The sequence below is a fragment of the Megachile rotundata genome, chromosome 14, assembly GCF_050947335.1.
Source record: "Megachile rotundata isolate GNS110a chromosome 14, iyMegRotu1, whole genome shotgun sequence".
Classification (NCBI taxonomy): domain Eukaryota; kingdom Metazoa; phylum Arthropoda; class Insecta; order Hymenoptera; family Megachilidae; genus Megachile; species Megachile rotundata.
The window spans coordinates 8,790,470-8,818,346 of record NC_134996.1 but is presented as its reverse complement, the minus strand read 5'-3'; the positions used below and the strand labels follow the sequence as shown (position 1 = coordinate 8,818,346).

Here is a 27,877-nt window from a genome sequence, read left to right as displayed (position 1 = left end):
GTTTATTTTTAATATATAGTCTTATTTCACCCTAACCAGTGCTACACAATGCTAAAACTATCTTGACCTTGAGAATAGCATTCAAGGTTGTGACCTTGTCCGACTGTGGTCGGTTTTCTCCAGATCTAAAGACCGAATTAACTGAAAGTTGTGATACGTTTACACCCTGTAAAATCGACCAGAGAGGTACGAACTGTCGCTTGTTCGACAGTGTTTCGAGAGGAGAGCTAGAAAGGAGGCTGCATGTGTCACAGCAATGCGCACCGTGAATCTCGGAAGCGTTGACGCGCGCGACATCCCAATGTAGGTGTTTATTTATTTATTTTTTTTTTGGTTAAATATGTCGGAATGAAAGAGAAGAGTGAAAGAGGAGAGCGTGCGAGAGTGATAGAATTCGAACATTCGTCTGAGATCAAGTATTGATGAACATGTTAATTAATCGATCTTCCTTTTTTCTGTTTCTTCAACGCTCTAGTTGTTCAGGATTAAGCCTCTGCCAGTGTTAGTAAGTACCGCCACTTGATCTGGTGTGATTGGACTGCTGTAGTTAGAAGGCTATGCGTTTATCATACATACATATCCATTCAACACACGCATATTGTACCGTGTGTGCGGTGTGAGTCTGAGTAAATAGGTGTTTAATATACTTATCACTCTTGTTAATCCGTAACCAGCGTCTTTTTGACTAATCGTTTTTGGTGGTCTAACACATGAGTTGTGGATTGATTAGAGTGTTTAACAATTGTACCGGACGTAAATAACGGAAAGTCTGAGATTTACCCAGACCCAAGCTGCACGATCGACCACCATGGCACACATCACCATTTGCAAAGAATGTAGGCCTTCGCTCGATCATTCTTCCATTTTCTGCGTTTTTTCAGTTCCTCGTCATGTAAGCTCGATACCGTTTCAGATTACCGGACTTCACTCGAGCGAGAAACATGACAACGCGACATTATATACGAAAGATTCCCTCTTTCTTTCTCCTAAGTCCATGCGTCCTTCTCTATTTACATTTCTATTTCTCTCTCGCATAGAATGCCAACATCACGAAAATCCTTACTTTACTGCTGATGCAACAAGTAGTCACTGGAAGACGTAGATGATTGCGCGACCATTGTCACGTTAGATTTTAATATAGAGATTAGGCCTGTACGAATATACTTCATTCAAAATTTTGATGCACATCGTTGAAGTTTGATTTAATGACATAAATGTGTGGAAACCTAGCATGTTAATTTGGAGGTTAGGTTAAATCTTGCTTATTTATTTCAGATTCTTAAGAATATTATTGGAATATTTGTGATAATTGTTTCTAAGTTGACATGCCATGGTTTCAAGTTAAAGTTCCATAAATAATTTTGTACTATTTTGTACTTTTATGTCATTGAATCATCTGATCAATTTCGTGTTTCGTGATCCGCCATTTGGTGTGCAACCTAACCTGAAACGGTTTTATATATTCTTACAATTTATGAGAATTATTTAAAATTGTCAATTGCTACATTATTTAAATTCTTGTCTAATGAGTATGATGGAAGTCTTTTCAGTTTCTGGCAAAGATTAGCTGACTGAAGTGGCCATTTTTGTTCCACTAATTGATATTTCAATTGTTATAACGAGATTTTGTTACACTAATTTATCATTGGTATCAATATTTCAATTGCTACAACAAGATTTTGTTACACTAATTTATCATTGATATCAATATTTCAATTGTTATAACGAAATTTTTGTTATATGACCTAAATGTTATGACGTAAATAAATATAAACCTGAAGTATAATTGATATTGTATTTATCAAGAGGGATGAACACTTTTGTATTCAAAATTTCAGATAGATTGTGTATTCATTACTGTACAAGGTATGATATTGTCTTCATGACAAATATTTTACGAATAAGCTTGGCCTTTCAGCATGTGATGCTTCAAACGGTGTAACCTGGCATTATCTGCTTTTTGCCATTTGTCATTTCACATGAAATTCAACATAATTATTTTTGACATTATTGCTTTATGATAAATATGGAGATGTACAAAATTATTCAAATTTTGATCTCATCAAATTTGTTTTCATGTGTATGCATATTTGTGGAACTTTGAGGTTATGTTTATTCATTGAGGTTATGTTTTTATTCATTGAAGTTATGTTTTTATTCACTTTGAATTTATAGTCCATTAATTTTACCAAATTATTTAACATTGTTATTATAACAATTGTCGATGAAAACTGAAAAGATTTTCGAACCTATACTCTCTTATTAAATTTTTGTTTAAATTCAAGCAAAAACTGAAAAAATAGCAATTTAAGGACAGAATCTTCTCTTGAAGACAGTTACATTTATTCTGAACAAAAATTTTACAGAGTAAATTTGCACTTGTGACAATTTAAATAAATTTACAACTTCAATACCTAACCTAATCAAAATTAAAAATGGAGGACAGCTACTTTCATTGTGAACAAAAATTTTACGCAGTAAATTATTATTTGCAGTTACGACAATTTAAGTAAATTTACAACTTCAAAACCTAACCTAATCAAAATTAAAAATGGAGGACAGCTACTTCCATTGTGAACAAAAATTTTACACAGTAAATTATTATTTGCAGTTATGACAATTTAAGTAAATTTACAACTGCAAAACCTAACCTATCCAAAATTAAAAATGGAGAAAGGTTACTTTCATTCTGAACAAAAATTTTACACAGCAAATTATTTCTAGTTACGACAATTTAAGTAAATTTACAAACTTGAAAACCTAACCTAATCAAAATTAAAAATGGAAGACAGTAACTTTCATTCTGAACAAAAATTTTACACAGCAAATTATTTCCAGTTACGACAATTTAAGTAAATTTACAAACTTGAAAACCTAACCTAATCAAAATTAAAAATGGAGGAAGGTTACTTTCATTCTGAACAAAAATTTTACACAGTAAATTATTTCCAGTTATAACAATTATAGTTATAACACAGTAAATTATTTCCAGTTATCTCAATTTAAGTAAATTTACAAACTTGAAAACCTAACCTAACCAAAATTAAAAATGGAGGAAACTTTTCCAAGTCTGGTTAACTGTTCTGAATACTACTAAGTATTCGCAGAGACGTCATTTAATATGAAATTCTGGAAGATGAATTTAAAAAGGAATATTCGTGCAAGGCCGACTCTCTTAGAACACGAACTTCATTTACCACACGTGTCCCTGAATTCATTACGAGAATCATTGTTCGACTCGTTTCGATTGCGAATGTTACGCGCGCAAATCAGACGGCATTATGTATTGTCACTCTGCATTTATTATTCTATTCCTTCGTATGCCGTATTTTCTTCTTCGCACATTTACGTAGAGCCCGAATGCATACTCTGCATATCGCGCATTTTTTTCAACGTATATACGTGTGCGTATGTTGCGAACGTGTGGCAGTGCGCTGTGTATACGTATATACTGTGCAGCATCTATAGTGCTTCAGCTTGTTGTCGGAATAATGATAATTACGGGGAAAAAAACAGGAAGTTGCTCGTGTGTATGTATTAGGTGTATGCACAAGTTTTAGACCCCTTTTTTAATCCTCGGAATCGCTGTAAATTCTATTATTTTTCAGCCTTTTTTTTTTAGGCGTCTTTGAAACAACGAATTCTACTTTTTTAATTAACGTTGGTAATTAGGCGGAAAATATGTGGTTGTTTTAAATATATGAAGACTGTCATTTTTAAATTTATTGTTAATTTTTTTATATAGGATTTTTGGTAATTTTATGACGATTTCTGGTTTTATTATTTTACGATGCATTCGGAATTTATGATAATATAATTTTTGATCATTTCTGGTTTTATGACATTTTCCTGATGACATAATTTGTGACGATTTTTTATTTCGTGATGCAAAATTTCTCGTAATATAACTTATGTTAATTTCTGATTTTATGACAAAAAATATCTGATAAAATAATTTATGACGATTTTTTATTTTATGAAAAATTTCTCGTAAGATAACTTATGTTAATTTCTGATTTTATGACAAAAAATTTGTGGTAAGATAAATTTGATATTTTTAAATATAATATTTTTTAATTTTATGACATCAAATTTTTGATAATACAATTTATGATAATTTCTGATAATTATAATGATAATTATAACAAAAATTTTCTGATAAAATAATTTATGATGACTTTTAATTTCATGAATGTAATAGAATTATAAATTATAAGTGTAAAATAGAACTTCGTGTCTATGAATTTAGAATTTAATGTTTCGTTATTATAAGACAATTTAATCATCATCCAACCTTTATTTATCAAAATAATGAATGAACTTTAACTATTAAATTAGCATGAAATGATGAACATTTGCATAAAACTTTTGCATACATGCATCATGAAATTGCACTTTACGATGACAACGAGCTCGCATAATTTTGTTTTAGTGACGTCAAAATGTTTCAATCTGTGTGCAATTCTTGTCTGTGATCATAGAAACCTACTTTAAGACCTTAATCATAGAAAATCATGAAACATCGTTAATTATAAATTATACATACATTATAAATATTTCTATGTACTTTAAAAAACATACACTAAAATACTTTGAATATTATTAACAATATAATAGCTGAGATGTATTTTAAACATTGCAACTTTTTACGTTTGCAATCTTCTCCATTTTTCACTTTATATATAAATATTATAAAATGGGTTTTGATACCTAACTGTGTGATGAATTCGTGTTACGTCGATCGCTGGTCAAACGAATAAAGGTCCATTCATATCTGCAAACATTGAGCATGGCAAACGTGCAGCATGGCAGACATGATATTCTCGATAATATTCTGACGGACACTTAACATGGCACACGTCACATTCTCCATGATATAAAATCGGAAAAGCTGCTGGGTTGGCTCTATAAGAGATAAAATATTTGATATATATTTTTCACAAAAATGTTCATTCTTGAACTTAGGATTTTTTATAAAATGTTTAAGGGACAATTAGGTATTCAAACAGGTAGAATAATTAAATTTGGGTGCCAAGTGATATTACATGACTACGTGTAATGCAATATATGGAATATATTTGCAGTGTTTATTTCTTTCACATTAGTTTTATTTTTATATTGGAATGCAATTTTATTACTGTAATTTCTATATTACACTTGGAGGATCATTAGAGATCTGTGTGGAACTTATAGCACACATGTACATACGTCTACACATATGTATGTACAGTAGAGTCTCGATATATGGCCGTGACAGGGTTTTATCAGAGAACTAAACTGTAAGGAACATTAGAAATCTGTGTGGAATCCATAGCACACATGTACGTCCTAATGTTCAGTAGAGTCTCGATATATGGCCCTCACAGGGTTTTATCAGAGATCTAAACTATAATATAAGTTTTCGAGTATCAAAACATTTTTATTGAGCTTTATGGTAAAATTTTGAAATACCAAGATTGAAAGTGACTATGTAATTTTGAAATTTCTAAGCTAGAAATTTTAAACTGATAAGTTGGATGATTTGGAAATTTGAAAGTTTTAAAATTTCTTAAATTTAGAAACAAAACAATGTACTACTAAAGAGCCATTACTATACAAGTAAATTCATTTGAAAGTCTCATTCAGAAATCATATAAACGGTGGCCATATAGCGAGATTGCATTATTAAATCTCTAAACTGTCATATACAAAAAATGTCCTGACCAATATCTAAATTTGCCACGTTCAATTTATGTGGATAAAAATGGGCCCTAATAACTAATACATCAAAAATGACATGACATATGTAATATAAGAAACTAGAAAATATGTAAAATTTCTATTCAGACATCACACTATCCATAAACCCAAATACCCTGTCAAAAGTGAAAACCCCAGAACAAAAAGGGAATAAATCCAGCGTTATCAGAGATTTCCCTCTTTTTCGAGACAAGTTCTCTGCAAGATTAATCGCCATCGCTTCGCGTATGTCGCATTTTCCGCTTATTTCGCAGCGATTCGATTCAGTAGCAACAGAGCAGCCTGGCTTCAGCCAACGTTAAGTAGCATCAACAGCGATCGATATTATCGTAGAACGAATGTTTCATCCGACGAGCGTTTTAGGCCAACGTGTAATCACTATCCGTGTGATTCATTAACCTAAATGGTTTCGGTGATCTGAGTGCGAAATTGTGCGAAACTATTTCGAGAAATTGTGAGCGTAACGAGCACCATTATCTCCCCATAGCCCCAATATTTTCGTGCGCGTCCGGCAAGTTGGCGGACGGACGCTATTGGTCCTCGCGCCGACTCTCCGGACGCGCGCACGATGTGAACTGTTCAGTTTCATTTCACCGATTTCATGTTAGGATCACCAACGTCTTGATTTAAAACACGTTGCTAATAATTTGATCTTTTTGCACTGACAGATTTTCGTTCGAGCTCAATTCGACTACGATCCGTTAGAGGACGAGTTGATACCCTGCGCGCAAGCTGGGATCGCGTTCAAAACCGGCGATATCCTGCAAATCATCAGCAAGGACGATCATTATTGGTGGCAGGCGCAGAAGGACAACGCGGCCGGTTCCGCGGGATTAATCCCTTCGCCTGAACTTCAGGAACGTCGGATCGCGTACATGGCTATGGAAAAGAACAAGCAGGAACAAGGTAAAATTAGTTACGTTGTTAATTTCTTTGTCTTTTATCTGTTCTTGTGTAGAGGGAAGGAAAAACAAGGTAAAATTTGTTATGTGGTTAAAGTATGTCTTTTTTCCCTTTGACATTTTCTGTTCTTACGAAGACAAAGTAGATAAAATTGTAGGTAGTTAAATACTTGAATAATTTGCTTTCTCTTTGAGTATTTTTTTATGTGAAAAGAAGGATGTGTCATTGTGTAGTTTTTAGAAATATCACGTTCGGTGATTATTTACCTGCTCACATTCGGTGATTATTTATCTGATCAGATTCGGTGATTACCTGATTGCATTTGGTGATTCGGTTTAACTAATTCGCTACATTCGGTTCTTACACGAAGAAAATAAAGAGCAAGGTAAAAATTTAGATGGTGAAACTACGTTAATATGTTCTTTCAGTATTTCTTGCTGTTTTTATGCGAAAAGAAGTAGATGAAATTAGTTGGTGAAAATATCTTGATATGTTACTTTCATGAAAGTAACTTCAACTACTGGTGAAGAGACTTATGTTAGTTTTGTTTCTGATTGTATGTCGTTATATCTTGAAGAAGTGGTAGAAAAGAGAGTTCAATACGTTCACCGTCACATCAAATTTTTTATAATATTGATTTAATATTATGGAATTGGTGATGGGCAGGTCGTGTGCCCACTGAAGAGGTTAGGGGCATCAGAGTGTACGTGCAGTGATGAGGTAGGGATGACAGAAGTTAGGAATGACAGTGATGACAATTCTGACAATGATGACAATTTTTGTATTCTTTGAATTTTTAATTTTATTGGTTAGGAATTTGATAATTTGATAATTTGATAATTTGATAATTTGATAATTTGATAATTTGATAATTTGATAATTTGATAATTTGATAATTTGATAATTTGATAATTTGATAATTTGATAATTTGATAATTTGATAATTTGATAATTTGATAATTTGTTAATTTGATAATTTGATGATTTGATGATTTGATAATTTGATAATTTGATAATTTGATAATTTGATAATTTGATAATTTGATAATTTGATAATTTGATAATTTGATAATTTGATAATTTGATAATTTGATAATTTGATAATTTGATAATTTGATAATTTGATAATTTGATAATTTGATAATTTGATAATTTGATAATTTGATAATTTGATAATTTGATAATTTGATAATTTGATAATTTGTTAATTTGATGATTTGATGATTTGATGATTTGACGATTTGACGATTTGACAATTTGACAATTTGACAATTTGACAATTTGACAATTTGACAATTTGACAATTTGACAATTTGACAATTTGATAATTTGATAATTTGATAATTTGATAATTTGATAATTTGATAATTTGATAATTTGATAATATGAAAACTTGATAACTTCATAACTTAATAATCTGACAATTTAATAATTTAAGGGTAATTTATAATTAAGAAATTTAGAAATTTTGTAAAAGTTTGGAAAGTTTTAAATATCAAATATGCAAATTTTCAAGTTTCCAAATGTGTTGACTTTCTAATTTTTACACTTCCAAGTTTACAGTCTTAAAAATTTAGAAATTCAAAAAATTAAAAAATTTTGAAATTTAGGAATTCACAAATGTAACAAACTGTTAGCACAATTATTAACATAATTATTATTAGGTACCCAAAAAGATTAACCTCAATCCTGATGTCAAACATCTCTCAATCTCTTAACCTAACCTCAAACTATTAATAACTGTAAAGTGTAATTTGAGAAGATTAGCAACTGTAAAAAACTATTTTCAAAAAATTAGTACTTCAAAAAAATTAATTTCAAACAACTAGTAGTTGTATAAACTAATTTGGACAAATTAGTAATCATGAAAACTAATTTCGAAAAATTAGTAACTATAAAAATTAGTTTGAAAGAATTAGTATCTACCAAAATTAATTTGGAAGAATTATTGACTACCAAAATTAATTTGAAAAAATTAGTAACTACCAAAAAGCCTCAAATAATTATAAAAACCTGCAAAAACTAACCTCAAACAATTAGGAACTGCAGAAACTAACCACAAAGAATTAGTAACTGCAAAAACTACTCTCAAACAATTAGTAACTGAAAAAGCTAATCTTAAAGAATTAGTAACTGCAAAAACTACTCTCAAACAATTAGTAACAGCAAGAACTAACCTCAAAAAATTAGGAACTGCAAAAGCTAACCACAAAGAATTAGTAACTGCAAAAACTACTCTCAAACAATTAGTAACTGAAAAAGCTAATCTTAAAGAATTAGTAACTGCAAAAGCTACCCTCGAACAATTAGTAACAGCAAGAACTAACCTCAAACAATTAGTAACTGCAAAAACTACCCTCAGACAACTATTAACTGAAAAGAGTAACTAGAAAAGATTAGTAACTGTAAAAAACCAATTAGAAAAGATTAGTAACTGCAAAAAACCAATTAGAAAAGATTAGTAACTGCAAAAAAACAATTAGAAAAGATTAGTAACTGCAAAAAACCAATTAGAAAAGATTAGTAACTGCAAAATACCAATTAGAAAAGTTTAGTAACTGTAAAAAACCAATTACAAAAAATAACTAATTTCGAAAAATGTGATTGATGAAAGAGGGTGCTATCGCTAAATCCCAGGGCGCAGAACGAGTTAGCGCCAGTACTGCCCGTGGCATAACATCGACGAATTCAGGGTAATTATAGGTTCCAGCAGATCGCATTCTGTCTGATATTCAGATCGGAAGATGAAATTTCCGTCGCGTTTTGCCATCGCCTTACCGATCCATTATCAACCCTGTCACGTTTGATACTCCGATTAATTTCCACTACTCTCGCTGCTGCCATCAAACGAATGTGCTGGTGAACGTGATGTGATGTGTGCGTTGTGTTAGATGTGAACAGGTTTTCAATGGAGCATGTATCGTTTGATGTGAATCATTTTTACCAGGTGATGCAGGCCCACAACGTACCGTTTCTTTTTTTTTTTCAAAAAGGAATGAATGTACGGGGGATTACGGTCCGATGATCGATCGTACAGTTACGGATAACGACATTGCCATTCTCGATTCAATCAGTCGCGATTAAAGATGATTAATGTACGGTTTTGTTTCTACTTTAGAAAGTTTCTGCTTTAGTTATTGGAGTTTTGTAGAATTGAGGGGTTTTCGTTGGGATAATTTTGGTTTTGTTCAGGAAATGGGTGTTTAACCCTTTTTGTTCTTATGAGCAATTTTTTTTTGGAAAAAGGGGGTAGTGATGTATTGATGGTGCAATATAACTTTATTGAGCAAATAAAAACTTTTGTTATAATAAAAATAATAATGTATCTTTCGTATTACAAATTTTAGTACTCATGTGAGTACTTATATTAGGAACACATGTGTATGTCATGTTTTATAAAAGTCGAGGAATACAATGTAGTCATGTGAGTACTTTGGGGCAAAATGGGTTAATATCGAGTGAATTTATGCTCTTGAAAATTATTCTGGTGAGGATAATTATACGAGGATTGGAAATTATTTTATAATTTTTGTCGCTGTACTTGGATTAAAAAATAAAAATTTCAAGAATTCAAGATTACGAAGAATCGAAATTAAGAAATCCTAAAATGCTTCAGACAATTCTATGCTTCAAAAAAACTTCTATGCTTCAAACCTTGAAGTTGCAGAGTTTGAAAGCACTGGAATTTAAGATCCATAAATTACCAAGTTTACAAAGTTTCAAAATTCAAAAATTTCAAACTCCACAATTGCAAATTTCAAAACCTTGAGGTCCAAAATTACAAAGTCCCAAATTCTCACATTTCAAAATTTCGAAAATTGAAATCTCCCAAAAACAAATTTTTTATGTGTAATTAATCTATATAGAAAAATTTCTATTTCTTCCACAACTCAACTGAATATTCCCTAAAATATTTACATGAAACAAAATAGTAATAAAAAATGTATGCAAAAATGATAAAAATCGTCACATTTAGTTAATAAATACTACTAGAATGTACTCAGCATCTATCGATTAAAAATTAACTATTAAACCAATTTTTAGTTGCCCCTGTAGATACAAATGATTCTTCATTAATACATTAATCGCAATTTCCCACATCACGCAATTAAGAATTTAGATAAATTGTATTAAATGAACAATGTCTACCAACTGTAATGTAGATAAAAGTATTAACAAAGTTAGTATTTACCTTTGCATCAGTTTGGTTCAAATTTGATAACTACGAGAAAGTACAATAATTTTAAAATGGTAGCCTGACATTTCATAATTTTAATTTTTAACTCGTTAGTAATGGACTAGTGCGAATTATACTAATACACAACTCACTACAATTTATAAACAATTCAGTAAATTTGCAAGTTAGTTTATAACTCAGTGAATTGTGTATTAAATAGTTTTGTGAAACCCAGTATTGAATCTTTCATTTCACTTTGCAAACCACTTGATGGCTCTGCAGAAAACTCTCCATTCAAATTTCTTACTGAACTATTTTTAATACTTGCACGTATTACAAATTTTGCAAGACTTTTCTAGTATTTTTACATTTGTACTAATTTCGAGTATTTCTACATTTATTAACTTTGAACCAAAACGTTCCAAAGGCTGAACTTAACCCTCCAATGGCGGACGTTGGAACCTAACCTAAAAACGCTCAGCTCTCTCCACGAAAGTAAATTCAGAAATCAAACTTGAAAATAAACTTGAACCCCGATTAAAGTTGAACCTTGATTAAAATTAAACCTCGATTAAAGTTAAACCTACCCTAAACTTGAACCTAATAAAACTTGAACCTAATGAAATTTCACCCTAACGAAACTTGTACCCAAAGAAAACAAAGTGTCCCAGCAATCCGCCACTCGTGGGTTAAATAAAAAATGTCGTAGAAGAGAAAACGCGATTAGCAAGACAGAGGACGGTAGTTTGAAGACTAAATTGTTAGCTTCAGTCATACAGCTGTTGTTGTGTGTTGTGCGGGGCTAGATGCTGAAGGAGAAGGAGGATGTTCTTCTCACACCGAAGGCTGCGACGGTTCGACAGGTATGACTCTGCCTTCAGGTAGAAAACGCGTAGAGTCACGTAGAACCGTGTAGTCCGCATGAAATACAAGATACTCGTTCAGTGCTTCAAATACACGCATCAGTTTTACGGGATCGAAAATATCGACACTCGAGGAGAGCCACTCAGAAAACAGTTTGAAGTTACAACATTCGAGTACTTCTACTCGGGGAGGGAAATATTAGGGACATTTCATCTTTCATAAATAAAATCTCATATGGTTCTATACGTTTTAAGCTCTTATTGGATTTATTGTTCGGTAGAGTTTTATTGGGTTTTCATACTTTGAGTTCATTTTTATTGGTTTCTCATATTTTAAGTTCGTTTTTATTGGTTTCTCATATGTTAAGTACATTCTTATTGGTTTCTCATATATTGAATACATTTTAGTTTCTCATGTTTTAAGTGCATTTTAGTTTCTCATATTTTGAGGTTATGTACTGAATTATTGTATTTAATATTTCGAAGTACTGATAGAAATTAATGTTTGAAGTATAATATTGAAGTACTTAATGTTTTAAGTATAATTTTGCTGTATTTAATATTTTAAGTACAGTTTTGCTTTAATATTTCAAGTTTTGCTTTAATACAGTTTTAACTGTAATGTTTGTAGTACAATTTTGTTGTGCTTGATATTTTAAGTACAGTATTATTGTATTTAATATCTTAAGTACAGTTTTAATTGTATTTAGTATTTTCAGTACAGTTTTCATTATATTTAATGTTTCAAGTACAGTTCTCATTGTATTTTACATTTTAAGTACAGTTTTATTGTACTCTACATTTTAAGTACAGTCTTATCTTTAACGAACAATCTGCAATTTCATTGATGCTTTAGCAAGATAATTTAGTGTTACACAAAGAAAATTTTGAAAGAGTTTCGTTTAAAGTTTAGTTTGAACGATCATAAAAAATGCAGTACCTAATAAAGGATTCATTTTGAAATGAACTTTAGAGGAGCTCAATTTTAAGAACAGAATTTAATATTAAATTTTATTTGAACTCTTACAAGAAGTTAAGGAATATCTTCTCCTAGGATCTTTTGACACAAAGGAACTTGGTTTTTAACTCTTCGTTGCATGATTTTTCCAATTTCACAAAAAAGTACATTTTTCAACTCTCTGTAAAAAAAATAGCAAGAAATTTAATTTTTGCCAAAGAATGAAAATTTGCAAAATTACATTGAGTTTATACAATTTCATTTAAAGTTCCATGTTAAATATAATTGTATTGAAAAATACAAAAATGTGCAAGATATTTTTAATTAATAAAATATTATTTGTTACAATAGGATTTGTATCCCGAATTTCTGTAGAATATATTCAGCTCATTTTTTAATATAAAATATTCCACGAACTGTTGATTTTTTTATATTGTCTCTGCCATTTTTTTCGTCGGATGTCCGAAGAATTATCCATACATATTTTACGTGTACGAGCTCCATTATATAAAAGAGTTACAAATGTATTCTGTTTCAATATGAAGCTTTTTCGCTTTATAAATTGATTTTTATGAACATTCTAATTGAAACAGCACATCGATGCAACGTTACATTCGACGGAATTTTATGAAATATTTCAAATTTTTAATTCAAACATATCATTTTTCAATTTAAAATCACGTTGGGATTTTTTCAATATTTTTAACCATTTTTTCGAATGATGTTAAAGAATTACAATTGTAATGGTTATGGATTCTATAAAATTTCATTGTAAGGTTCTGATTTAAGGAATTTAAATCATGCTCTTAGGATTTTTATTTTTCTAGAGTTTCATTATTATTTTGGGTAAATTTTCTTTATGGCAATATTTTTATATTTTGATAAATAAGAAAATTATTAGGAATAATAATTGTATGAAACACTCTATATGGTGTTGCAAGGAAATATAAAGTGGTGTTTTTTAATATTCACATTTGGATAACATTTTTCAAATAGTTTCACATTTATTATATAATAAATTTTATTATATAACATATTATTATAATAACGTTGTACATGCTATATTATTTTTCAAAAAAACATTTTCTATAATATATTATAATTTTAATAACAATTTGTATGATGTTGCTATTTAGACAATAATTCAATAATTTGTGTAATATATTATAATTCGAATAACATCTTGTACAGCATATTGTAATTTAGACATTTACTATAATATATTATAATTCAAATAACATCTTGTACAGCATATTGTAATTTAAACATTTAGTGTAACATGTTATAATTTAAATAACATCTTGTACAGCATATTGTAATTTACAGATTTTGTGGATACTATTATAATTCAAATGAGGTTATGTTTAACATATTATTTAAATAACAGTTTCTGTAACATGTAATTCAAATAACATTTTCTATTACACATAATTCAAATTATTTTCTATAACATATAATTGAAATAACATTTTCTCCAAAATATAAATAGTTCACTTAATATTTTGTGCAACATATAATTCAGTTAATATTTTATACCTCATATGATAGTTCAGATATTTTATATATCATATTACATTTTATACATTGTATTATAATTCAAACAAAATTGTATACAGTTGTATAGTTATTCAATTAAAATTTCATGTAGTATCATTCAACCATCAACCATCATCATAATGTTACTATCATTCAGCATCATTAATTCAAATATCATTTAAATATCACATGTGACATCTCACATCATCAAGTCAGCCATTTTGTACAACATACTAATTCAACTAAAATTCTCACACCAGCATAAATGCATTATATACACAATATTCAAGTACTTTTTGTACAGAATCATTCAAGACACATAATTCAAGTACTTTTAGTATATAAAATCATTGTCATCGTTTCGAAAAATATCAAAAATAACACATGAATCAATACGCGACATTTTGAAGGTTAAGTCCGTCACAGTAAAATGACATCCATTCATGTTCCTATATCGATGAAACCATTACGCAGGGTAATTAGAACACTTCTTCATGCGAAGTTGATGACACGGTAGATCTTCATTGTTTTAGCGTTGTATCATGAACAGTTACTCTACATGATATATAGAACATGCTTTCACGCGGCGTGCTTCGATGCATGCTTTCGCTAAACGTTTCACGCACTCACGCTTGTTTCGCACGATTCCACACGCAAGCACACCGTTTTAGGCATCATTATGTTGAGATCTTGAACGACAAATTTAATAATCGTTTATTAATTTGATGAAAGCGGAGCTTGCAAGTATTTCAATTTACTTGCAAGTGCTTCGAGAGAAATAATTCTCCGTCAGAATTCTTTTGTTTCATCGAAATTTATTTATTTAAAAATTTAATTTCTTAGAATTTATTGAATATGATTTTTTGGGACAAATTTTAGTTCATTGTTAGACTATAGCAATTTTAATTGATGGTTAGTTTTATTTGTATATTGTACTTTTCTAGTTTTTTTTAATGTAACTAGAGTGCAATGCAGTAAATTGTTGCATTCAAATTTCTAAATTTTCACACTGAAGTTTGCGAGTGTAAGAAATTTTTTATTTCAAATTTCCTTATTTTTAAATTCATTAATTTTTTAAATCGAATACTTCCAATTTATAAGTTCTTAAATTTCCAATTTTATAAATTTTCATATTTCTGAATTCTTTCATTCAGATTTTCATATTTTCACATTTTCTTAATTTACATATTCAGATTTTCAATTTTAAATTTTCTTAATTTTCAAGTTTCCAAATATCCAGGTTCCTAAGTTTCCATATTCGATAATTCATGTCTATATTTCTTAAATAACATCACACATTAAAGCAAAAGAACAAAAATAATTAATAAACCCTTCATAATCCTTTTCTACATCTTACCACAAATTCTACATTCAATTTGGGGTTCATATATTTATGTTTATACAATAATTGATTGTTTGTAAATGATATAAATCATCAATGATGTAAATCATATGATGTAAATCATAAGATGTAAATTATTTAAGTCATCGTGAAAAAATTGAGTTTGCAAATAATTCATAAAAACTAACCATAGCAATCGTTCAAACTCGCCATAATCATGCTTCCAACACAAAAAGACACAAAAATCAGCCGACCCCAAACTTTCATCTTGTGACCTGCTGGAACACCCATCTCACAAGTGGGACTCCCACGCTCTCCTTATGGTTATGGCTTCTATGTAAACTGGCTGAGTGAATGAAATTTCTTCACCATTTAGAAAAAAATACGCTTACACAGTGATCGACATTTATATACGAAGTAGTTCTTCACTTCTATTGCGCGTTCAAACGCTGATTGTTCGAACGTCCAAAGAGGATGCTGGTTTGCATATAGACAGCTGTATTTCGGTTGCTGCCTATTACACGATTACACTTTGAGCGAATCGAAGGAACGTGCGTTATTGAATGACGTAGCAGTTGATATCAATTCGTTTTATTAATTCTTGTTCGTTTGAAAGCGTTTCGACTGTTTCGGACTGTTGCGTGGATGATGGGAGGTCGTTTTGGATACTGGAGCGTGACGCCATTTTGTGATACGAATGTAACGCTAGGCAGTGCTTATGGTACTTTGAAAATTGAGGTTTTGGGAAAGTTTAGGTGCACAGAAGTTTGGTGATAATTTTAACCAACTGAAATTGATTGAAATTTAAATTGTCAAGGTTTTAAATTTACAAGCCTTGAAATTTAGAAAATTGGGAAGTTTAGAGAGTTTCAAATTTCAATTTTTAGAGGTATGAAAATGTTGAGATTTGATTTTAGAGTTTACTAATTTGCAAATTGGCTAATTTTTTAATCTGAAAATTTTCAAATCTATTGCATTTGAATTTTTTTAAATTACAGAGTCTGAAATTTTCAAATTTGCAAACTTAAAAATTTATAAATTTGCCATCTCTCGATTTAAAGATCTCTAAATATAAAAATTGAGAAACATTAAAGTTTTCAAATTTGCAAATTAGAAAATGTACAAATTCTCCAAATTATCTACAAACTATCTACAATCTACAAATTAATAGCAAACAATTTTGAAATAATAATTATGAATGTCTTCTGAAAATTTAAATGTTCATATCACTATTTTTCTCAAAACCTGAATATTTAGTTCGACCTGTCCGCCATTTTGCGATACATTAATGTCATGAAATGGTGTCAGACTTCACATGTTCCAAAATCCACCATTTAATATGTAACAGTATATTTATTGTCTATAATAGTCTCTTGAGACTTTCGATTATATGCAGGCTGTTTTTTAATAAATAAAGAATGGTACATTTTTATGTCTTACTCATAAAAGAATGTATATAGTAATGGAAGTATAATGATCAATATTAACTCACTGGTGCGACAATTTTGGAACACCCTGTACTAGAAGTGTTACCAGTGAAAAATCGAAATAGTAAACTGTATTGATACTGATCTCATAGCATCGTTCATTAAAATATTATTAAAAAAATGTAAAAAAAATTGTAAAACTGCAGAAATGTACAATTACAAAATTGTAAAATTGTAAAATTGCAAAATTGTAAAATTGTAAAATTGTGAAATTGTGAAATTGTAAAATTGTAAAATTGTAAAATTGTAAAATTGTAAAATTGCAAAATTGTAAAATTGTAAAATTGTAAAATTGTAAAATTGCAAAATTGCAAAATTGCAAAATTGCAAAATTGCAAAATTGCAAAATTGCAAAATTGCAAAATTGTAAAATTATAAAAAATATAAAAATTGTCCAGTAAAATATAATAGTAAATTAATAATTAGTAAACCATACTAAATCGATAATTAGTAAATTAATCATGGTATTGTATTACAAAGTTATTATAGTATTATTATAACAAAATTGTAAATATTTTAAATAGTATGCAGCAATATCAAACAAAATACGTAATATTTTAAAATTAAGTTTACTATTTCGAATTGCTAGTACAATTTGACATTTCAATTCTCCCTAACATTAATTAATCTTATTGTAAATATATTATTACACTTTTTCATTGTCATTACCTACAACGATTATATTACAAAATAATAATGTGTACAGTAATAATATTAAAGTGTGCATTGCAAAGTTATTTTGTAAATATAGACAGTATTATAATACACAGAATGTGTCGATCAGACAATATCTGTACTTATAGTTTGTTTCAAGAACGTGACTTCGAGTAGCCCATAATCGTATTAGAAACGGTATTTGGATTACAGGGAAGCTGGTTAAAGGATTAACTTCTGGGTAGGTTCAGTTAATGTAGATGTCTGGTAATCCTCGCCATTTTAGTTGAAATAAAAAAATTACAAATGGGGACAAAATAAATCCAGACTTTAGAAACGAGGTGGTAGGAAAATAGGTAAACCTTGGTAATTTGGCGCCAAATATGAAATTTAACAGTGAATCCACTGCTAAAGGCTAAAATCCGTTAAAAATATTAAAATCCATATTTATTTAGAAAAATAGGAATTTCTTCACAAAATGCATCAAAACATTTTTATTTAAATATTTATAAATAGCTGATGCGAGTAGAATCTGTAACATTATGAATTCCGTTATCGTTTTTTCCTGGTAGAAGTCTAATAATAATGCAGAGAAAGTTTCAGCGATTTTTAAAAGTCAATTTTAAACATTGCTACAATATTTCATCGTGCAAACTGTATGGAAAAGTATACAAAGTGTTTATCTGAGAAAGAAAGCGTTTCTGGACATATGTTTACATGAACTTTTCCGCTGCGCTACCAAAATGGCCGCCTATTTTCCTGATACTTCGTAACTAATGGTACAACTGTCAAAAGTATATTTTATAAGAAAAAAAGTTAAAATTACAATTGTTACATTTTTTGTGTTAGTTAAAAAAGAACTGATATGAATGTATGTAAATAATTTGAGCTGAAGTTATAATTTAAAGGTTATGTTTGATAGACTTTCTATATTAGAATACCAATTTCGATATTATAAAACAACCTGCATATACAGTTCTCTTTAGAGTTTAATAAAATGCGTATAAACTGTATGATGATTGAGTTTCAGTATTAAACAATTTCTAGGTATGTAAATTAATATTGCAAGCGTTCTGATATGATAGGTTAAGTAACTCGTTAACGTTGTACGTAAAGTACAATTCTTTGTAAATTTGTATAGTAAAATTTTGTTAGGTTTTTTGAAATACAGTGGTTCTCAAATTTTATAGATTTACTGTACTTTTGATGAGAGTATTAAGTCGAAAAGTTATGAAGCTTCGAAACTTTAAAACGCTTCAGAGTTCAAAAATTTGTAAATTCTAACATTTTAGTGTTCAAAAGTTGCAAAATTCAGAAAATAAAAAGTTCCATGATTTCAGAATTTCAAAATTGTAAATGTCCCAAATTCTGAACATTCCAAAACGTCAAACACAAAAATTCAAAAATTTCACTCTTACTCATAGTTTGAGAACCACTGGCCCAGTATTTTATACCACATTAGCTGACAATAATGCAACAAAAGCTGTTTCAAATCGCAGATATTATTTTTCAAGGTGAAAAGCCTATACTACGGATATTAATCTTTCAAGACCAGCGTCGATTAAAATAAATCTAATTGTCTATATTGCAGTCATAAGGAAACGTAAGTCAGAACTCTACAGGGAATTGATTTAATTGAAAGGGATCAGGAATTGTTTGTTTACAGGACTACGAACGATTGCAGATTAGTCCTTAGACTTGCAGATTATTGAAATACTTAACTAGTTTTTTTGCGTTTCCAGTGAATTGCTCAATATTTGGCCGGAAGAAGAAGCAGTACAAGGATAAGTATCTCGCGAAACACAACGCAGTCTTTGACCAGCTGGATCTGGTCACCTACGAAGAGGTCGTTAAGCTTCCTTGTAAGTAAAACATTTGTTAAACAAACTAAATATTACAGATGTCAACCCACTAGTTGGCGCGTGATCCAAAGTAGAAGAAGCTCCCACCGTGAACACTTCCAGTTACATTTCGGTGAATAAGAATAATAATGACAATGACAACTGATGAACGTAGCACTATCTCGCTCTCGAGACGCCTGTCGTTTTTGGCCTAATTGTGACTGCTCGAATTAATACCGCTGAAAATACGTGTGAGGCTCTATTCGGATCAATTGTAGTTCTTTTAAACACATCAGCCTCTCACGCGCCAACTCGTGAGTTGACATCAGTACCTTCTATTTGTTACTTTTGTCCGAGACAATAATATGAATCCGTAAATTATTCCTGTCATATAAAATAATCTTTTGGATTGAAGCATTAATTTATAATTATTCATGTTATCGTAACCTTTATTATTACACACGCAAAAGCGTTTAAAATATTGTAATTAAAATTCTGTGGAAATATTGTTAATGTTAAACGTTCTTTTAGTATATCGCCGTTCATATTTAGATGTCGCGGTATTTTAAAAAGAGATATTACCCAACAGCTCACTTTTTGACGCTCAAAAGATTGAAGATAAACGAATGAGACTTTGAAAAATGGTTGCCTATAAAATTCGTGTTATGCATTTACGACGTTACTAGAACAAGGGAAACTTCTAGCTGTTGTAAAATTTTTTATTGCAAAATTTGTGCAGTTGTTTCTTCAGAAATTAAATCTGTTCAATTTTTGTTAAATTCAAAGAAGAAACTCAAAGATATTTTTCTACATTTTATTAGACGATATATTATTTTATTTGAAGATGCTGTTATTATATAATTTTTGTTACAGATCCCGCATTTCAGCGGAAAACATTAGTGTTACTTGGAGCACATGGTGTTGGTCGTCGTCACATAAAGAATACAATTATTGCGAAGCATCCTGACAAATATGCCTATCCTATTCCACGTAAGTGTAATTCTTTTGTTCTCTCTAACTTTTTCTTTACGAAACATATTCAAATATTCTTGCGATATTATTAGAAATTAAGTATAAATACATGCAGTAGTTTTCGCAAGTTTAAATATTCCAATTTATTAGTCAAACGAAATCAAAAATGATTGCAATTATAAATACTAAATTTGAGCATTTCAAAAATAATATAACTAAAGAATTCATTGTTCACATATTTCTGACGTGTCATAACTATTATCTGAAGAAGCATAATTTTCCTTTTTGGTATAAGGCGTTCTAAATCAAATATCTGGTTCATAAAACATACTTCGTCTCCTTTTCTTCGGTACGCTTTATGATGTCAGCTAGATGGATCTTCATCGTTTGTAAAGCAAAGGATCCTTTGTGCTTCTATCTTCAAACCCATAAATTTAATATTTTTAGATACACTTCTCCACGTTCATTGAATTGGAGCACAACAATGCACGCAACAATACATCTAACATGATAACTGCAACTAAAAGTCTTGAACTATTTGTACATAGTGTAAAACAACCTATCTATAATTTTATTCGAAACAGTTATATCACTCCAAATTTAATACATTAGGTTCTTAAAATTACTGCAAGATTTATAAATAATTTAACAATATTTTAGCAAATTTTTTCCGTGTATTATTTTCAAGTTAAAGATAATGAAATTCATTTTTCAGATACAACGAGGCCTCCGCGGAACGACGAAGAAAACGGACGCAATTATTATTTCGTATCGCATGACGAAATGATGGCTGACATAGCTGCTAATGAATACCTCGAATATGGTAAGCAATAATAAATAATTCAATCTTAAAAAAGAACTTCGTTAAATTTCCTCTAAATATCGTACAAAGAATACACACAATTTTAAGTAATATTATTAAGGCAAATAAAAGTATGCTTGCACATTTTTTAAAAATTATATTACATACACATATGGTAAAATATTCATTACAATATGTGATCATAGATTAAAATTAAATTCCATTACAAAAACTTATAGAATGTAACACATATGTATTGTACACACATGTAGCCATATAACGATATTAATTTTATAAAATAATTTAATAATTTCAAATAGAACTAGTTTAAAAATTACATTAAGAACTGAAAGGTCTCAGAATAAATAACTTTCTATAATAATTTTTTTGGTCACCATAAAACATATCAAATAATATAAAACATTCCACAACGAATATTGAAAGTAACGATTCAAAATGGCGGAGAGACCTACACTTACAACCGTCCACAGATCATAAGTTATCATATAAAACCAAAGAATTCCAAATTTTTCATGCTCACGTTAAATTTTCTAACAAAGTCACTTTTTACGATAATCCACTTCTTCCTTTTATACTTTTACTCAGAATTTTATAACCGATGTTTCTTCGTACGTTCCTCATCTCATTCAGTATCATTTTACAGAATCCCCAATTTTATTTTATTTTGATAAAAATCTGTTTCTTTCTGTATGTAGGTACACACGAAGATGCCATGTACGGAACGAAACTCGAAACGATTCGCAAAATACACGAAGAAGGCAGGGTGGCGATATTGGACGTGGAGCCACAAGCTTTAAAGGTGTTACGCACAGCAGAATTTGCACCTTATGTTGTTTTCATCGCCGCTCCGGTGTTCCAGAATATTACCGATGTAAGCATCGAATCTCTCAAAGTTACGGTTTACACATTTCATAAATATTTAAAAGACAAAGAAACATGTTGCACTGAAATTTAAATAAATTTTTCTTTAAACAAGCTAAGGATAAAATTTTCTCTAAACAAGCTAAGGATAAAATTTTCTCTAACCTAGCTAAGGATAAAATTTTCTCTAACCAAGCTAAGGATAAAATTTTCTCTAAACAAGCTAAGGGTAAAATTTTCTCTAAACAAGCAAAGGATAAAATTTTTTCTAACCAAGCTAAGAATAAAATTTTCTTTAACCAAGCTAAGGATAAAATTTTCTCTAACCAAGCTAAGGATAAAATTTTCTCTAAACAAGCTAAGGGTAAAATTTTCTCTAAACAAGCAAAGGATAAAATTTTTTCTAACCAAGCTAAGAATAAAATTTTCTTTAACCAAGCTAAGGATAAAATTTTCTCTAAACAAGCTAAGGATAAAATTTTCTCTAAACAAGCTAAGAATAAAATTTTCTCTAAACAAGACAAGAATTTCAAGATAAGTTTGTACACCTAATTAACACGTGACTAGTATGACAAGTTATTAGGACGAAATGACAAATAGTAGGTTAAAATAATCAATAACAATTGCAAGTTTTACATGTTTTGTTTTTTGAAATAATAGTGACCACATACTGTCATCTCTTGACAAACTTGAATAATAATTTTGAGGTTTAAAAATTGCTCCTAAGATTATATCACTGTACATTCATAAAAAATAGTATTTTTGTGAAGATTTTATTGAAATAAAACCTATCTTTTGTATTCATGAGTGAGTCCTTCATAAGCACAGATCGTTAACCTGTAGAAGCAAGGTGGAGCTAACTATGGTTCAGTTAACTGATTAGCCGACTAATCGGTCATTGATGAAATTACGGAACTCTGACACTTTCGTTTAACTAAATTTGCTGTTATAAATAAGTTACGTAATTGAAATCGCTTGGAGAGTTCAATCTCAGGTAGCTACATCGGCATGTAGGTGACACAGTTCCAAGACTGTACTAAATTTTGTCAAAGTTAAAGAGAATTAGATGTACTTTATTTTAATTAGTATACATTTGCAGATCATTTATGGTTTTACTTGCTATTAGTGTTACTATAATTTTAAATAGTAATGTAACTTTTAATCAATTAGTCTCAAAGTTCCAGAACTATTGTAGATCTGAGCGACACCCAGTCACAATCGTCGCAAAAGTGATGGTTGTACTTGCTATTAGTATTACTATAATTTTAAACAATTTCAACAATGCAACTTTCAAAACTAAAACTACCAAACCGGTCAAATGACCGCTCCACAAGTTTCTTATTATAAGGTACACATTTTGTTAAAATACATTTCTTGAAATCAGAATTGATTTTCATCAAGATAAAGAATAAATGTGTGTACTAATTTATGTTTTGTCGTTTGTATATTTATTTTTTAATTTCAAATTAAATACACATTATATGCCGGTAGGTTTAGCGTTAAGCAATTTACCAGTTCTGTTTTGAAATTATAAATGAAAGGAGCCAATGAAAATAAGCTAAAGTGAGTTAATTGATTTCAGTGTGATGGAAGCCTGGAAAGACTAGCGAAGGAGTCAGACTCGTTGAAGCAAGCGTACGGCCACTTTTTCGACTTAACCATCGTAAACAACGACATCGAGGAGACGATCGCGCAGCTGGAGGCGGCCATCGAGCGGGTTCACACGACACCTCAGTGGGTGCCAGTGTCGTGGGTCTACTGACAGCGAACCTCTCCAGTTCGTCAAATCACCCACTGCAACGGCTCGTCGAATGTGAAACAGTGATCATCGAATCGCGATCCACCGAACGACCGGTCCATTTACGATCGCTTAACTGCGACCACGATAGACTGTTACAACGTACCTAAGTTAGGGACATGGGGGTCGCAGTCGTAGCCGATTCGGGACAGACAGGCACGTATAAACGCGTCGGACCAATCGAACGAACGAATTCGTCGGGAATCCTTCGATCGATGTATACAGCATAATATCGACTCGAATGCGTGACTTTGGCCGTGTGTTCATGCACAGTTTTTTTATCACTACTGAATTGTTACTACTACTGGTTAATTACACTTATCGGTACCCGTTATTGTCGATCGCGTTGGGAAGAGTTAAAGAGACGAAAACTGATCCGGTTCTCATACGACGAAGAACACGACAATCAAAAATAAAACCGCATAGGATACAAGCCTCGGTACTTATTGTTTCTTCGGTGAATTTAGAAGCAAGCTTGTTCCATTCGAATCTCTTAAGGAGCTATAGTTTTCCATGCAGTTTTCTCTCTTTCCCTCTTCGCATCTGCTCTTACTTTCCATCTATCTGTCTGTCTCTATATTTTCCGCTGTCTTCTTTGCATTTCTCGAGACATTCCTCGTGCCACGCGCGTACACGAATCTAACGCTGATCTCGTCAGTCTGCGGTCTGTACGTAGCCACGGAGTGGTAACGAAATAAATAGATGAAATAAGCACAGTTGGTGAACGATGAGAATCAAACCGAAGCGGATTAAAAGGAGGGAACGGTCGTTCGAACTGTTCGTGAATGTTGACCGAGTGGACACGCTTGTACCGTTATTGCGAAATCTGTCAATCGACTCTATCCGTAACCTATAATTGCCTCCTATCGTACTCTCTTATAACTATTGTATACAGAGCGAAGAAAAATGCTAGCACCTCGCTGCCCTCGCCGTAACCGTTCGATCTCTTCGTTCCGATCTAGGGAGAATCGGGCTAACGTGGGCAGCTAGTCGTTTACCAGTAACTTTAAGCAGTAGAGAAACTTCGCCGATTTCGTCTAGTAATTTCGAACATCTGACGAACGTTCGAGATGAAACCTTCGTACGTGTATATTGCGCGAGCGCTATTCTTCCTCCTTAGCAGCGCCATTTTTCTTTTCCCGGTTCGATCACCACATACTTCCGGAGCTATCCTATTCCGACCTCCCGCCGGAACTGGGACGTCGCTCGAGTTTCATCCTCGAATATAATCTTGATTCTCAATCTCGAGAGCTTAACGTCTCGGAGATGGCGCTTTCATCGAACCGTTCTCCTACGGGTTTTGCGTTTCACATATACGACATACATGGTACGTCACCGTAAATATCACTCGGTTCGCATTGCATCCTCGTACAAAAGCGCATTATCGAATGACGAAGTAACAGAACGCGCGGTTTACTACACGAATATTTATAACACGTAAACTCAAGTAAATAGATAGTCTACCAACTATATGAAATAATACTAAACACCGTCTTGCATTAAAGAACAGAAGCAGTCTAGAACATGTACACGCTGACACGCGCACATTAATTACACCTTGTAGAAACGCTTACACGATCGTACGCGTGACACAACACACCATTTACACTATACACGTGTAATCCTCTTATAACAACAAAACTAAATCATGCAAAATATGTACGTTCAAAATTTATAAAATTATATACAATTATTAAAGCGACATTGAAATATACATTTAAAAGATGTATCTTAAAAATATTGCAGGAGATATACAGGAAATATAAAATACATACATGGATATGATACAAAAGATTTATAAAAGTAATATTGAAATGATATGAAGGTAGTATAAAAATAATGTGAACATCCAAGTATACACAAATTATAAAAATATTTATATTTAAATAGTTCTAAAGTAACTTAAAAGTAATAGAACATTGAAATGATGCAAAAGTAACATTAAAGTAATATGTAAATTCAAACAAGACAAAAATAATGTAAAAGTAATAGGAAGATTCAAATGATGCAAAAGTAACATTAAAGTAATATGTAAATTCAAATGATGCAAAAGTAACATTAAAGTAATATGTAAATTCAAATGATACAAAAATAATATAAAAGTAATAGGAAGATTCAAATGATGCAAAAGTAACATTAAAGTAATATGTAAATTCAAATGATGCAAAAATAATATAAAAGTTATAGGAAGATTCAAATGATGCAAAAGTAACATTACAGTAATATATAAATTCAAACAAGACAAAAATAATGTAAAAGTAATAGGAAGATTCAAATGATGCAAAAATAACATTAAAGTAATATGTGAATTCAAACAATATAAAAATAATATAAAAGTAATAGGAAAATTCAAATGATACAAAAGTAACACGAAAATAATATGACCAAATAATATAAAAGTAGTACTTACATTCAAATGTTACAAAATTAACACAAGGTACATACATGAAAATAATACAAAAGTAGCATACATACAAATGTTCAAAAACATATTGTATAAATTTTTAATAATTTAAAAACCTTATGAAATTGACCTGATATAAATCAAAATATTGTTCTACATTTATTTCAATTCAAAATAATAATATAGAAATTTACAAAAAATTGCTAATTTATAAAAATTGTTAATTTCTCTGAAAAGAAAAATATTTTAGAAAATAGTGTATAATGTAATTCTGAAAAGATGCTGAGTGTTATAGGAGGATTACCAGTACACAAAAAGCAGAAAACAGAGACACGACAAGTAACGTGGATTCAAGAGAAACAGATTTAACGTCTAGGTAATTAATTACAAACGATTAAATGAATTAATTGTGTAACTAATTAACACTAAATTATTAGGTGACTAGGACATTTGCATATGCAGCCCGTAGAAGCGAAGGAGTGAATGGGTGTACGGTTATTGGTGTGAGTCTGTTGTATTTCGCGATCAACGTTGTGACCTTCACGTGGCTTTGTTCAGAAAACTAAAAAAAATGTTTAATTACAGCTCAATTACTTATATATTAAGATCTCGAGAAACATATACATGCGTACACAAGGCACAGTTTCCACACACACACACATACACGTACACACGCGTACACGCAGATTCAACTATGTTCTTCCTACTCGACACAACAGAACAGAACAGACGATGTTTATAATAGTGATCGATCGGGTAATTGCCCGGTTAAATTAAACGGTATATTTTGATGGTTACGAAAATGGAGGATAGAAATCTGTTGTGTACGTAATTTACGAACAGGTACCACTTTCTCGCACGGAAACAAGTATATAAAATTTGTTAGGTGACAAGGATCGTCGCATCAAAATCGAAGGAAAGCTCGTGTCGGTATGATCGTTTAGTATGAATGAGAAAACAATTGAGATGTAAGAAGAACGAAAACTTCAGTGATTTTGTAATATTTCTTATAAGTTGTAGCTGCCATATCCAGTAATGTTAAGTAACTAGGTGCACTGAGTGATTATCTGACGACGACTGTTAGAATTCTAATGGTGATGATTAATAATAATGATGATCAATGATTGATGATCCTACATGCTCCTGCAAGTGTGTGTCCGCGACTTTGGATGAGTTACGCTAAGATGTTGAAAGACGACGGGTCTAAAGAAAACAATAACAGTTCATTACAATTATGTAATTATAAATAAGAGAAAGAGACGAAGAATATTATAACACGTTGTTAATTGAATTAATAAAACTAGCCCAAAGTGTCGAACGTCATTTTATTTATACCCTCGTTCATTTTATAATCATGTGATTATTATGAACCCTAACGTGAACAATTTATTTTTAAGGTTACTCAAAAATATTTATATAAATATTAATATTTAAAAACATATGCTCTTATAAAGTTTTTAAATGATTTTATAAATTATAAATATTACAAATGTATTACAAATTTACATTTGTTTTTGGA

General features: G+C 30.6%; 1 protein-coding gene across 9 annotated transcripts in view; it reads left to right on the top strand.

The window, feature by feature from the left end:
• CASK (peripheral plasma membrane protein CASK) overlaps nt 1-27,676 on the top strand; it is a 404,924-nt gene extending 377,248 nt beyond the window's left edge. For 4 of the 9 annotated variants that reach the window (XM_076539684.1, XM_076539689.1, XM_076539688.1 and 1 more), the window contains 8 exons: nt 476-505; nt 6,408-6,645; nt 11,626-11,682; nt 19,402-19,521; nt 20,374-20,490; nt 21,188-21,295; nt 21,991-22,166; nt 23,739-27,676. In XM_076539684.1, the coding sequence (XP_076395799.1) occupies nt 476-505; nt 6,408-6,645; nt 11,626-11,682; nt 19,402-19,521; nt 20,374-20,490; nt 21,188-21,295; nt 21,991-22,166; nt 23,739-23,918 (1,026 nt within the window). In that variant the 3' untranslated portion in view covers nt 23,919-27,676. The remainder of the gene's footprint in view (nt 1-475; nt 506-6,407; nt 6,646-11,625; nt 11,683-19,401; nt 19,522-20,373; nt 20,491-21,187; nt 21,296-21,990; nt 22,167-23,738) is intronic. The other 5 variants (XM_076539690.1, XM_076539685.1, XM_076539686.1 and 2 more) reach the window with 3 other exon arrangements.
• Nucleotides 27,677-27,877: the final 201 nt, after the last annotated feature.